General features: G+C 39.0%; 2 protein-coding genes across 8 annotated transcripts in view; both read left to right on the top strand.

Annotated features, from left to right (window-relative positions):
• Positions 1 to 4,327, top strand: part of LOC120901853 (bromodomain-containing protein DDB_G0280777) — a 61,847-nt gene extending 57,520 nt beyond the window's left edge. For all 7 annotated transcript variants that reach the window (XM_040310180.1, XM_040310179.1, XM_040310177.1 and 4 more), the window contains one exon: positions 496 to 4,327. In XM_040310180.1, coding sequence (XP_040166114.1) covers positions 496 to 646 — 151 coding nt within the window. In that variant the 3' untranslated portion in view covers positions 647 to 4,327. The remainder of the gene's footprint in view (positions 1 to 495) is intronic.
• Positions 4,328 to 7,647: 3,320 nt separating this feature from the next.
• On the top strand, positions 7,648 to 8,890 carry LOC120901947. Its single transcript, XM_040310326.1, has 2 exons — positions 7,648 to 8,111; positions 8,177 to 8,890. The coding sequence occupies exons 1-2, from the start codon at positions 7,695 to 7,697 to the stop codon at positions 8,594 to 8,596; spliced, it is 837 nt and encodes a 278-aa protein (XP_040166260.1). The 5' UTR covers positions 7,648 to 7,694; the 3' UTR covers positions 8,597 to 8,890.
• Positions 8,891 to 15,323: the final 6,433 nt, after the last annotated feature.

Raw genomic sequence — 15,323 nt, 5'->3', positions numbered from 1 at the left:
CAACGAGCAGGAGACGGAAAGGAGGGAAATCCTGATCGATTTATTTCGACCGAACCGTCGTGCCCAAAACAATCGAAAGCATTCCATCATCCTGCCTCATACGCGCGGATGCATCACCGCACGACCGTAAGGATTGATTCATTGCCTGACATCTCGGCAAGTTGCGTGCCACTGGGAGGTCTTTTTTCTCCCCTCACAGACAGTGAAAAGAGAGCGCGACTGGCACGGATGTAATGAATGTCTGCCTCGGCGGATGTGTTAGGTCTGGTTTTAATTATTGCACAATGCCATTGGGTATTTCAACTCAATGAACCAAAAGAACAAGCGTTTCTGAAGGGGAGAATTCATAAATTGAGTTATGAGCAAAGATTAATGTATACTCTGGGCCATTTTTAGTACCTCCAGATTGCTCTTAAAAAACCAAAGAAGTACCCTGAAAAGCCCACAACACTCAACATTTCACTAACCTTTATCTCTCTCTCGTTCCGCTTCCAGATGTTTGCTGATCGTGAACCGCCTTTCCTCGAACATGCTGCGCATTAACGCCGAGCCGGGCTTCTTCACCGAAATCTTCACCGAGCTGAAGGCGTGCGGCATGAGCACGAACGCGAACGCCGGCGGCAACCTGCCGTGCGGTGCGGCTTGACGCTCCCGGCATCCGCGCGAGGTCGTCGTCCGGCTCTCGATTGCCGGCCAGCAGCAGAAGTACCAGCACGCGACCAGCACCCTGCAGGAGCTGACCAGCGTCGTCTGATGCGCACCGTAAATGCGGGGACCATCCCCCACTCTCGCAACCCCATCTTGGTCCATCTTGGTGGCGTCTCCCCGGGCAAGGGGAGTTGACGCCTAGCAGCTAGCAGAGATGCTCATCATCTCATCATACGCCAGAAAAAGGAGGAATCGGTGAAAGTGAAACAAAAAAAAAGGAGATACGTTTAATAGTTCGTTGGGAATGTAGCATTCCTTATTCCATTTATTGTTTTTTTTATTGGTGCGTCCTCATCCCGTGCCCCGTCCCGTGCGATTGCGCTGGATAGCAATTGGGCGAGAGCGGGTGACCTTTGTCGAAGAAAAAACTGCACTCTGCAATTTGCCTCAACTTTAGATCTCATCGAAGGGTTTGAACTCGACAGAAAGCAAATCCAACCAAAAGCTACCAATACTCAGTATAGTGCCATCTTGTTCAACTACTTCAAGGAGGTATGAAAGCAAGGCAAGAACGAAACGAAAGGACTCCCTTTCCCTCCATTTAGGAGGGTTTGTGTGTTGCTTTCGATCGTACAACAAAGATCTAGTCAAAAGCAACGTTCGAATCACAGTTCTTTAGAGAGAAGAGTAGTAAGATTTGATCCTTTTCCTCGTCGACTGTCCGGAAGGGTGCACAGGCACTAACGATGGCAGTAGTAGTAACGAAAACATATGGGAATACTTTTGCAATAGTTTGAACTGGCAGCAGACAGTCACTTCTGTGAAGGGAAAGGAGGAAATAAAGCGTATTTAAGTCCCATACAGAACAACAACAAAACAAAACATACGTACCAAGCTCGACCAGAAAGTAAAACAAAACAAAGCAAGGCAACATCATGACGCACGTGACATGAGAAAGTAATGTGATTTAAATCTATAAAAACATTCGTTAAGCGGCATTAAATTAGCGGAACCTCACACAGACACTCGCTCGCGAGCACACAGTAAATGGGGTAAAATAAGGACCGGTGTGTGAGTAAAAGAAAGAGACAGCAGCAAACCGCAGCAAATAACCCCAACAAGAAAAGTATGAAAAACAAACGACAACAGATATACCAAATATACCGTACACTAGATACAAAAAGAAGCATCAGAAAAAGAAAGCATAGGAAACCTACGGATAAAAACACTGCCCTACACCAGTCCGACGCAATGGAAAGAATGTAGAAGAATGAAGAAAACAGAACAAACGGCAAAAGGAAGGCATAAAAACGTTGCATGAAATCGTTAAAATGTTGTACAAAATCGAACAAAAAAAGAAGAAAAACGAACAAGTTAAATAGTAGGAACGTGTCTGTGTGTGTGTGTGTGCGATGTGAGTTGTGAATGAAAGTAGAAACAACCAAAATGAAACAAGCAAGAAAAGTGGTTAAAAGAACGGTTACAAGGGGTAAGGAAGGATTCAATCCGGTCACAGAGAAAAGATAAACTCAAACTTGGAATGAAAGTAGTGCATTTTTGCGATTTGTGGACCTTGTTTGTCATCTTTGGGCCCAAAGAATTCAGGTCCATCCAAGGCCACAAAAAAGGGGCAAAACATTCCATTTGTTTTTTTTTTGTTTAAAACTTCATACAAAAGCAAAACCGGATATAGTAACCGAATGAGGATAGGATACATCCTGCACCGCGGTACACCGACCGTCGGATATTAACCGGACGATGAGTGGGACAAGGGATGTTCGTTTGATCCTTTTATCGATCCCTTTCGCGGGTTCCAACCCTTTTTGTGTATATTGTAAAGTACATGCAGTGAATGTTATTGGGGTTTCTTCTCTCTTTGCGTTACTGTCACGCAGCGGTTAGGTTAGCTAGGAAGGGCGTGGATAAGTGGAGCGGAAAACCGTAGCGGATGCCTGTAGTGTGATAGTGTGGTGTGGTTTTAGTGTTTACTCAAACGCAAACAGGACCGGTCTGTACGGTCTGTCTGTGGTTGCTGCAAAAAAAAGCAAAGGCTACTGATCTCTAAACGTCTCTCTAGTCAACGGATAGTGTCGACAGTGATGGGGACCACCCCATGTGCGGCACAAGACAGTCATCTACAGTGCGTAACACAATTATAGCACGGCTTGTTTGGTTTGTGTTTGTATATGGAAAATGTTATAACATGATAAAATCGATCAAAAATTTGATGATGTATTTTGAATCATACAAAAGCTCATTCATACTTGGTGGGGCTATTTTATGTTTAGTAAGAACAAAGATTTCAACAAAAAAATGAACATTTACAAACCGTAATGTTCGTAATTCCAGAAAAATTGGTAATTTCTTTCGATCTCTACATATCTTTTAAACATGTTTTAAGATATTGCTAACATGTTATGGAATATTCAATTTAGTCAAAATTCAGTTGAATGTTTAGCAGTTCACAACACGGATTAAATCGATGCAAAAAAGCTGAAATTAAAAAGAGTTTAAAATTTTAAAAGTTTTAAAATTTATGCCATAGAACGTTTTCAAATGCATTTTACAATACATTTCTTTTATGTCAGCTTCTAAGAAACTGCTTGTAATTAAGCACTTATTTTTGGAAAAAGGTCTTGTGCGGTAGCTACACAAGCTTGTAGTAAGATTTTTTTTTTGTTTTTGTAAATCCTTCCCTATTTGAAAAAGATTTTGATACTCTATTGATGGTGTAAAAATGCACTACTGCAGCATTTATTTTTATCAATTTCAATTCAATGTTTATCAACTTGAATCAAAACAAACCATACCTTGCTATAACTGTGTTGCGCACTGTATAACGCTATGTGTTACATTGTGTTACATTGTGTTACTGTTACATTATGTTATTTTATGTTATTACATTTATTTATTTCTAATAAGCATGCCGTGCAATTTATTTGTTTTCCTACCAAAATGATGCTTCCGTTTAATGCATTCCGTCTAGAATTAATTTTCACATATCAGGAATGTGTTTAAGTAATGTGATTTTTCGTCTCCTTTCGTCCACTTTCGTTTGAATGCTTTCAGCAAATGCTCACACGAAGGAATGGTGGTAATTGATGATATTAATTCACCTACTAAGCTAGTATTTAAATGCAAAGGTATTGGTTTGATTTACGACCTAAAACACAACCGCTTTACCAACGAATTCAATTCCGTCTCTTACGCAGTACTCACACGGGGGAAGAAGCTTACAATTATTAAAGCATCCGCGGTTACGACTTACGTTCCATACTATATCATTAAAATTTAATTGCTACATTTAAGAAAGGAAGGAATATGATCTTTCAATTATACATTTGTTCCTTATTTTGAGTGCAATGTTGTAAATAGAAGTAAATGCTACACACAAGTGAAAAAGAACGCTGAATAGTGTGTGTGTGGGGCAAAACTGGACAGCAACTGGCTAAAAGAACGGGATCCCACACGTGGTGTTCCACCGCATTCCATCCATCCAGAAGTCGTTTCCATTCCTTTGTTTGCTAATTCTTAAGATTGATCGATGTGCCCAGTCGGTCGCCTAATTTACATACAGAATTTGCCAGGAGTTCTCATAGTTGTGGGGCACATTAGTGACTCTTTCTTATGGGAAATGAACTTTATATGATGGAAATTGGACTCTATGGCACCTCTTTTGGACAGGCTCTTTGGAAATTCCTATTAGATTTGTCCAACAAGAGGTGCTATAGAGTCCAATTTCCAACATATGGAGTACACTTCCCATAAGAAAGAGTCAAGGAATTGTCAAACAACTATGAGAACACCTGGAAAATCCTGTAAATGTACAGTGACAGGGACAGTAAGTTTCTGTACCCAAGAACACGTAACTCTAAGCATATTGAGTGTTATTCGTTGTCCAGCCAGTAAGAACAACTTTAAAGTCAAGCGGCCCCAAACTCGGGTTTGCGCAGTGAGAATGTTTAATAACATTTTGTGTTTTCGTTTTCGTTTTCTAGATGAGTGAATCTCGCCCTAATAATCTCACCCTCGAAACCCACAAATGACAACGCTTAGTTTTATGCATATCTCATTCCATTCCGTTCCAAACCAAAAGTCCAACCACAAGAAGAGTAAAGCGATGATGGGTGGTAAGATAGAGTAAGATCTTTGAGCGAGCGAACGTAATTTGGAAGTTAGTAGGTGTGGCCGGATGATGTGCAATTAGTAAGCAGTAAGGGTGTGCGTGTGTGTGTGAGTAGGAAAACCATAAATCCAAACGATGTTTGCCAGTGCCGAGTTGTGTAATAATAATGGGCGCTCGCAAAAACAAACAATTCAAAAAAGAATTCTTCTTCCACATTTGTAACACCTATAGATGAAATGAATAAAGTATAAAGATTTCCACCCCAAACCTCCCGTTTTTTTAATGGTTTCCCCAACGACGGGGTACTGTTGAAAGTATTACGACCTATGGAGGGAGAAAAGGAGTAGAAAACGGAGGAGCTAGAAACCTACGAAAAAAACAAGTACACTAAATTTGGTAGTGGGACCCTCTTCTGTAGATGGGATAAATCATAGAAAACGGAACGGGAGAAAGGAGAAACACAAAACTGGTTGATTATAATGAGTAGATTAACGTAAAATTGCAAAACTGAACAGAAAAATACAAAAGACATGTAATAAAAGATAAAAAAACAGAAGAAGAGAAAAAACGAACAAACACACAAACACAAAAAAGAAAATAACAAAACAAAAAACAATACGAATAAAACACACTGGAAAAGAAAACACTACTATGGATATAATGTTGAATGTTGAATTAAAAACTTGATAACCCTTTAGTAAAGTGAGAGCGAAGGAGGAGTTACGAAGATTAAAAAAAAGAAGACAAGTAGCAAGAAGTTGCATCGAAACTAAAAAGAAGAGGAAGCAAACTGAACGAGCACTAAGCATCGCCGGTAGTAAAAGTGGGCTGACTCCATCGTAAAGAGGGAAAGTGCGTTAAATTAGACAAAACAAAAAAAAAACAAAACGAATAAAAACGGCAAACCGATTGGAAATCGAAAAACAAAACAAAAAACTTTAAATGTCACCACGCATAAAATAGTGGAAAACAAACAAAAAAAATGCCAGAACCAGAAAGAACACACAGGAAATGAAAGAGAGTTTCAAACTGTAGGATATAGTGAAATGGTAACTTTTGCAGCAGAAAGCAGAAACCCCGTACTAACAAATACTAAGCTCTGTATGATTTTATCGTTGTAAAACATTCACAAAACGTCTCGGAACTTGTAGATCGAAAGTCGGTGACGGTTCCCTTGGTTAAGTCGGGCTAAACTGGTTAAGTCGATTAGTCATCCTACCAATAGCGACAACAAAATACGAAAGTCTCTTTACTGGAGAGACCTAACCGTTGCTGCTGGGATCACACCTCTGGAGATCACACGTTAGTTAAGTGTAGAGGGCGTTAGTGTAAACCGGTTGCCGCGCATGTCACCCTTTTGTTTGATTAATTGTTGAGCAATTTAAACTTTCAAACGAAAAAAAAAACTAAAAAGCGATGAGCGAAGCGTTCATGAAGTTTTTGTCGACCAAAAGTCATTGTTTATGAGCAAGCGAAAACAACACTTGCAAGCAAACTTGCATCATTGCTTACCACGGTGCGGTCGCGCCGTGCTCCGCGGTTGTATAGATTGGATTGGCCAAAGTACTGTTTTAATGAATGTCGATCCCAACTTAGAGAGTGGTTGGTTGTTGGGGCATGGGTACCTTTCCTTTATTTACCCTTTACCTTCCCTGTTCAACAATCGTGGCCGGTACGGGCCCGCCAGTGAGCGTGTATGGCCGAATGTTGGTCGAAAGCATTAGATAAAGGTGTGGTTTTAATAGGTCAAAAAACGAGTTCCAAATTACCGTCGCCCGTACGTAGCTCGAGCAAACTCGAACCAGAAGTCGACCAAAGTGCAATGAAATTCTATTAAAAGAAAAAAAAGGTTACGAGAAGAGCACTAAAGAAACACTAACAAACGTAAACGAAAAACACTTTTCACCATTCTAACAGTACTATAAAATAATTGAAGAATGTTGAAAAAAAAGCAATGAAAAAAGAATGAGACAGTGCCGAACGAACGAAACAAAACAAAACAAATCAACATTACAACCACAAAGGACACAATTGTAAAATGACAACAATTATGCCAGCACACCACAATAACGCAGAGAGAAACAGAAGCAAAAGAAGGCAGCAAAGTTGAAAGCAAAACAAGAAAACACACTCGATCAATGGATGAATCTATGAGATTACACGTGCGTGTGGGCGATACGGGCGCGGTTGTGTGGCGTGCGGCATTAAAAAGGCAACATTCGAGCAACTATTATTGTAAAAGTATAATTTTTTAAGTAGACAAAATAAAACAAACTAAAAAAATCCAATAAAAACTGAACAGAACGAGGGTTTTGGTAAATGGGGATTGTGCAGATGAAAGAAATTACCATACTGGGAGCTGTGGAAGGTATTAATGAAAGTGAAGGTAGCTGCAGGGCTTGGGATGATCAAACCTTATCAGGATTTTTAGATTCCTATAGGTCTCGTATAGATGATAGATTTATAGATTCCTATAGGACCATGCAAGGTCTGTGTAGGAAAAGAGGTCAAATATTAGCCAAAATCGATTTGGCCAACTTGGATGCCATTTGACAGCAGAAAGCCCTTGAAAACTCATTCAACATTCCAACAATTATTATTGCTAGAGGCATACATGCTTTTCCTGTAAAATGTATGGACCAGTTAACAATTTTCTTGAGATGACCAGACCGATGAATCATTAAAATCACACGAGATACGAGTTGACAAGCAGTTTTGACAATGTTGAAATTAGTTTTTTTCAACATTTTGTCACCTCCGTGGCGCCCCGCCATATAACGTACAGCGCGATTGAAACATTCGCGCGCTTTTGACGCCGCAGAACCTTACAACAGTGCCTCTGGTTGACAATCGGCAATTGGCTGTCAAAAACCACGACGCCAATAGTACCGACACGCGCATCCGAACCGAAAAGCTAAAAATGGGGAGAAAAAAGGCTGTAAAACGAAAGTTTTATATCAACAACAGGCTATTGAACCCCGCTACGCAAAGTGCTACGAGAGAATTGATACAATACTTTGGGGAAAATGTGTGCGAAACCTCGTCGAAATCAATCGCGGAACCAACTGTACCACCGTCATCATCTGCCCAACTGGAATTACAACCGCAACCGCCATCGGTTACATCATCCGTTGCAACTGTTGCAGGGTTAGGAGCAGAGTTCGGAACAGCAACAGGCACCATCTCCACATTGGGCGGCGCTACCAAGTACATGCGACCGGAACTGGCAACAATGCTCGGTCTAGTCAAACAGGTTGAGCCGATCACGAAGAAGCAACCGGCGCAGTTCACTAGCATGTACCAGGTAGCCACGCGCAGTAACCTTGAAGGAGAGCTGGTAAGCGCCAATTACCACCCAAAAACTCGTGGAACTGTTGACTTGTACACTGTTCTTCCTTTTAGGTCAAGAATTGCCTCAACCCTCGGCAGGGTAAGATTGTGTTTAGGACTGTACTACCGTGTACGGTCAACGATATGGTGCTCATACCGCCAATGCCCAGTGATCTGAGAAAATGCCCAGACACCAAAAGCCGTTACAGCTTTAAGGACAATAAAGACCCGGAACCGGTGCTGAGCGACTATCTGCGTCCGACACCGGTTACTTTCCACTTTGTGCAAAACAATTCGCAATCCGTGTTGGGCCCCGTCGCTGCCGGAGTATCGTGGAACAACTTCAGCAATATCGTGCAAGTGCTAAAGCATGTGGAGCCGCGCAATAAGATGGCATGCGTTAAGATGGATTATGATGAGGTACCGCGCATGCATGATGCGACAGCTGCAGCTGGTGGTACAGCTAGTGGCAGTGGAGCCGGGAGAACTTAGTGTGGTCTATTATTAGTAGTGATTAAGTTTTCAATTTTTCAACTTTTAATATCTCATGAATTCAGTTAGAACTATTGCTCACTTACACTTCACTATTATCGATCCTTCGTCACTTAGCATCATCTTTCCTCGTAGCTGTTCTATGTTCTTTCAATTTCGTCTTTTTTTTGTCTCTGACTGCTACTTTAGCATTGGTTTTTTTGTGAGCAGAACGTTCGAGACATAAAACGTTTCCAATCATGCATTATTATATACATTAATGAATAAATCATCCACATAATTCCTCGCTCTGTACTTTACCTTTCTGTTGCGTTATTTTTGAGTAAATTATGTAAACGCCACAAGTTCAAGTTACTCAATGGCGAGGTGGAAAGCACTCATTGCCACTTTGTTGGAATAAAGAATGTAGCCAGCCCCACTCACGCACACTCTCTGTATGTAGCACCTGCGCAGGTAACAAGCCGTGAGTGCCGGGAAGTGATCGGTCGTGATCGGATCGCTTCGACCGATGAGAGAAAGCCGTTTCCGGGACTATGGGCATCAAAACAACGTAATGGCCAGATTGAGCTCGTGGTGACAGAATAACGTCCACGTCATGCCCATGTCCAGGGTCAGCTTCGCGTAAAGCAGAAGAAAGTAAATCCAATATTGTGTCTGTCTGTCAAAGGATTATATGGACTCTTTCGTCACGATCCAATATTGTGAAATAAAAATGGAATAAATGGGGCAACTAAACCGAACACACTGCACTACTCACTCCACCTGTCGATAAGCAAACCTCTCATCTCCACTGATAACAGATAGTCTCTCTCATAATAGTGATCTGAACTTGGAATGATCGCGTTCACGGCACGGCCCAGGTTTTGTTCGATTTTGCCCTCATTTCAATGTCTTCGGTTAAATTTTGAGATTTACGGACAAGTCGTGGACTCTAGAGTGTCAGCTGCGTTAGAGATAGAGATTAATACATTCCAGAAATGATCTCTTTAAATCTATATACGACTGCGAGACATGGCTGAGCGTTCGGACACTGATTCATTTTATGTAGAAATCTCCAGACAAGATGGCAGTCTGTGAGTAAAAAATGACTGAAAAATAATAATTTAATATTTTTGAACAAGACTAGAAGTTGTAGAAATTGATCGAAAAATGATACATAATTATGCTCTTTTAGATCAATTTTGCATTCCGAACGGTCGGGAAAAAGCCCGAAAAAAAGTCATAAAATGCAAGAGAATAGCAGACCTTTCGACACCCTTCACTAAAGTAAAATTGTTTGCGACTGTATCGAACGTCTCTAACATATGAGGGAGTTCGGTGGTGTACAGGATACTAAGCCCATGTCCATGACCATGTCGTTATAATTAATACCACGGATTTGTACCTCGTATGACCTAGGATCTTCAGTCGGATCTTTTATCAGTACTCGAATATGCTAAGGCAGTTCGGAAGCCATTCTCATCGAATATGCTAAGGTAGTTTGAAGCTCGTTTCTTGCTTCTTGGTGTCTATCAGGCGCGGTATTGTACAACAACTATTCGTAGATCACAGCAGGATTACGCGATCTTCATGTTACAACGGTACCCTTACGCCCATGCCGGCTGCTCACTAACGTCCGTCATCGTATTGATTATGGATCAAAGGAATCGTTGGCTTCGAAGGGCAGATGCTTACTAGACGAGTGCTTGAAGTGATGTAGGTTACATACCCCTGATCTTACGAAGCTTTTCAGTTCCTCTCGATCTACACTTGACTACATCCCCCCCCTTGAGAATTTCGCCTTATTTTTTTGTTTTAAGGGATTTTAAAATTATTTTCAATTGTTTTTTTTTTTTTTAATTTAATTTCACTCAAATTGATCATTTTCGGACAGTATTCGCCTTAAAATCCAAACCGATGATGGGGACCTATTGCTGCCATTCAATTATGTGAACAGAAAGTTCAACGTTGGTTTCGTTTATTACTATTATTATTGGCATGTGTTACAGGATGATTTAGTTCAAACGGATTTTTTCATTCCGCATGTTCCTTCCTTTCTACCAAAGGTTGTGCGACAAAAAAATGGCAAGGGTTTAGTAGTGTGCTTCACTTGTGTATCATTTTCAGAGGAAAATCGTTGACTATTTTTACTGCATGCTGGAATTCCCACTATAATGGCTAGTTGGTTTATGTATAACGATAGAATCGGGGTTAGAGGAAAACTTTGTAACGCGAATTTTGTTTTCGTAACACAAATATAAGATACACTCTCTCTCTCTCTCTCTTTCTCCGCAGGCTGGGAGCTCACGCGAGCCAAAAACAGGGTTAAATAGTAAAATACGATTTTTTACTTACTTTGCTCCAGATTGCTAGCTACAGCTACATAAGTTATCGCTTCTGCTGGTATATATAAGTTATCGTTTGTTACTCCCCGTTCTTTATTAACGTCCTTCCTTGTCGACGGTTGTAATAAAAAGAGACCGGACTGATGTGCTCAACTGACAGCGGAAACTAGCTGCTGTCAGAGAATTCCCGGTGCAAATGCTTAAGCAATAGTTCAACACAACCTTATTTGAATAAAGTTATACTAGCTATAACTACTCCAAGGGGCAAAAGTCGAGCGTCCTCGATCGACAAGCACTTAACAATATTTACAAATCTTCTTCTTATCCTAACATACTACTTACAAAATATACAAGTTTCTTATTCGATTAATTAATACAATTTGCCTATTTTACAACACTTGTTAAACAATTCGCATCCAAAAGTTTTATCAAACTCATACGTACACTTTCCTTTTTCTTTTTACCTTGGATTTATGTAATCTCCTAAATTTGTCGTCTATAAATGACTTCCGTCTATTTTCTTTTACAGTCACTTTCTTGTATTTGTATTTTTTCTTATCTTTTATACCTTGCCTTTTGTTATAGATTGTATCATTTTCGTTAAACTCAGGATCATTTTCCCTTTTCAAGTTATGTTTTGCTATAACTTTTTGTTGAAAATTCTGAAGTTTTAAAATAACTTCATCAAAAATTTCGTTTCGCTGATCCAAAACTTTTTCTAAATTCATTGGTCGCTCCTCTCCCTCTCTAATTCCGAAAAATATTTCTATTGGTTTCATTTTTGTCGCATTGTGTATGGAAGAATTGTACAAAGTGGTAGATATTTTGTAAATTTCTTTTGCAGATAATTCATTGTATTTTTCCTTCACACAAAGGAATATTTCCGTTAAAGTTGAATGAAATCGTTCAACTATTCCATTCTCTTCGCTATGATTTGACGGTGTAAAGTGGATATCAACATTTAGTCTTTGCAGTAATCCTCTGATTTCGATGGACTTGAAAGACAGCTCATTATCACAAACTATGAGTTTAGGAGTACCATATGTGGTAATTAATTTAATCAATCCTCGTTTCACGTCAGTTATACAACGGGATTTTAAAGGAGTTATCATAGCATATCTGGATAACTTATCTACTGCTGTGAGAAACATGTTGGGTGCTGATATGAAAATGTCAATATGGACTAAATCAAGTGGTTTTCTGGGGATTGGACTTTCTGCTAATTTAACTTTGTATGGATGCCTTTCATATTTGTTTTGGAGGCATATTTTGCAAAGGTTCACAAATATTCGAATTTTGTTTTTCATCTTCGGAAAAAAATAAGTTTGAATTATTGTTTTATGATTCTCGTCAATGCCCCGATGAGCTCTTTCATGTGTCATCTCTATTATTTCGTTCTGCTGTTCTTCATCAATTAAGTCAATTAATATTTTTTGTGAAATTCGAATTTTGGACTTTGGAAAATTTGAAAAATAAATCTGAAAAACTTCCTGTAGACGATTAATTAGTGCTTCTGGACAAACTATACAAGTGATTCTTGTTTGGTGAAGGTATTCTCTAAAAATTCTAATTATTTCTGGAACTTCAAACGCTGCCCTAATGATTGTGTGGCGAAAGATTTGAGGGAATATTTCTACGCTGTTTTCTTCAGAACTATCGCCAATTTTTAAAATTATCTGATTTTTAAAAAAATTTAATGCTAGTTCGGTCATAGGTATAAACTGACCATCGTCGCTTTCAGCCGAATGAGCTGACATAGTAGAATTGTTTAATTCTTCGAGAACTTTTACTCTAGATAATCCATCCGCCACAACGTTCTGCTTTCCTGGCCTGTGACGAATTTCATAATCAAACTCTTCCAACCTTAGCTTGTATCTTATTAGCTTACTGTGGGGGTCTTTTAAATTCATCGCGTAAGTAAGAGGTTTGTGATCAGTGTACAAAATAAACTTCCTTCCAAAAAGATATGGTCTGAAATATTTGCATGCCCAATCTATTGCCAAAAGCTCCTTTTCTATTGTAGAATAGTTTTCCTCGTGTTTCGAGAGGGTCCTAGAAGCAAAAGCAATGGGTTTATCCTGTCCGATAGGCCCTTGGGAAAGCACTGCTCCAATAGCAAATTTGGATGCATCCGTAGTAAGAACAAATGCTTTTGTGAAATTTGGATAAATAAGAATACTACTACTACTAAGAATTGCTTTGCATTTTTCAAACGCAGCAGCGTATTCCTTTGAAAGAACGACAGAATCACCTTTACGCAATTGTGCAGTCAATGGTTTGGTAATTTTGGCGAAATCTTGTATGAACTTTCGATAGTATCCGATAACTCCCAGGAATGTTCTTAATTCTTTCTCAGATTTCGGTATAGGCCATTTTTGAATTATCGAAATTTTTTCGGGATTGGGTTTAACGCCCTCAGGAGTAACTATATGCCCCAGGAATGCAACTTCTTTATGTAGAAATTTGGTCTTTTCTAATTGAATTTTTAGGTCATATTTTCTTAGCGTTTCAAATATTTCTCTTAAATTAATCATGTGTTCTTGTAGACTGGTTGAAAATACAATGATATCGTCCATATACACGAGACATTGTTTGCCAATATGTGGTCTAAGGATGTCATCTAGTACTCTCTGTAAGGTGGACGGTGCGTTTTTCAGTCCGAATGGCATCCTAAGAAATTCATAATGACCATTATCGACACTAAACGCAGTTTTTGGGATATCCTTTTCAAAAACTTCAATCTGGTGGAATCCAGAAGCGAGATCTAAGGTCGTAAAATAAATGCTTCTTCCAAGTTTATCCAATATTTCCGTGATGTTAGGAATGGGGTAACGGTCACTTATTGTCTTTTGATTGACTTTACGGTAATCTATGACGAGTCTCCATTTAGGTACGCCTTGTAAAAAGTTCTTTTTTGGGACAATCCATATTGGTGAGGACCACGGGCTATTGGAAGGTCTAATAATCCCTTGCTCTAACAATTTATCTATTTGATTTTGTACCTCTTCTTTGTGACAGTATGGATAGCGATATGATTTTGTGTAGACTGGTATGTCATCTTTTGTATTAATGTGATGCTTGATAGCATTGGTAAATGTTAATTTATGACCCTCCACAAAAAAAATATCTTTGTAATCTGATAGCAGTTTTTCAAGCTTCTTTATCTCCTCTGAATTCAAATGATCATTTTTAATGTTGTCAAGAAAATTATCGAGATTATTTTTGGACAAATTAGAAATAAATGTTGATTCAGATGGAATCTCGAAATTATTAATTTCAAAATCCATCAGTTTTGGGATCTCTATAGCTATTTTTGACGCATTGCAATTGAAAATAGCAACATTAGCGACATGATTTCTTGAACTGTATACTCCAGGCAAAATAAAAACATTAGAAAAAAGTTCAAGTTCCTTCTCCAAATAAAAATCACCAGTTTCGTACGGGGTCTGTACAGGAGTAATTTTATATTCAAATTTTTCCAAATTCGTAATTTCGTTTTCACAATTTTTTGTATGTAAAGGAATAATAGTTTGGCCTATTTTTAAAGTGTTATTTGCCGTTATGATACTTGCATCTAGTTTTTTCAAAGATTCATAACCTAACAGACCATCGAAGAACGGATGAAAATCAAACACATAGAACCTGCATTTTTCCGAACAAGGGTTTCCAGGAAAAGGATCGAAATCCACAAATCTATCCACTTTGAACAACCTATGTACACTGTGTACAGCCAACGGTTTTGTAGTGCGACAATTTTCAATTTTAACTAAACTTTTACGTATGTAATTTTTGTTTGCTCCGGTATCTATGAGAAAGTTTAATAGTTTCCCACTGCTGGTGCGAATTGTAACAAATGGTATACTGTTAGCTATGTTTGGTCTTTTTGCTGTTGAGCCATGTGAAAATTTAAATCATCATTAACTTCATCTGATTCATTCTGATGGACATTAGTTAATTCTTCGACATGAAAACGTGGTTGGCCTGTTGGCTTAAAATAACTTGTTTGCCTATTTCCTTGCATGTCATTTGATCGCCGATTCGATCGACTATTGTTTGACTGTCGCGTGGATGGGTCAACATCCATTGCTTCATTAGTATCACTTCGATTATAATGTGCAGAATGATTCGTTCTTACCGAAGGTTTATCTGTCGACTGATTCCTTTGTTTTTCTCTAACGTGTACTTCTGTTAATTCTCTTGCTGCCTTAAATGCATCTTCTAGTGACTCAGGTTTACTTGTTCTAACCAGTCTAGGCAAATCATAATTTAAACCATCGATAAACGCGTTCTTTATAGTGATCGTCATCACACGCATAATTGCACACTCATGCCCCGCATTGATTTGGTCCTGATAAATATTTGTGTTAAGCTCATAATAAAGTTCCTCACACACACTGATATAA

This window comes from Anopheles arabiensis, chromosome 3 (genome assembly GCF_016920715.1).
Source record: "Anopheles arabiensis isolate DONGOLA chromosome 3, AaraD3, whole genome shotgun sequence".
NCBI lineage: Eukaryota > Metazoa > Arthropoda > Insecta > Diptera > Culicidae > Anopheles > Anopheles arabiensis.
The sequence above is the reverse complement of the archived record's forward strand: the minus strand, read 5'-3'. Positions and strand labels throughout refer to the sequence as shown.

What these genes read in the sequence shown, in the direction of transcription:
- LOC120901947 (XM_040310326.1), top strand. Translation starts at nt 7,695, where the DNA reads ATGGGGAGAAAAAAGGCTGTAAAACGAAAGTTTTATATCAACAACAGG. An exon ending in GTAACCTTGAAGGAGAGCTG is followed by an intron (nt 8,112 to 8,176) that starts GTAAGCGCCAAT and finishes TCTTCCTTTTAG; the next exon opens with GTCAAGAATTGCCTCAACCC.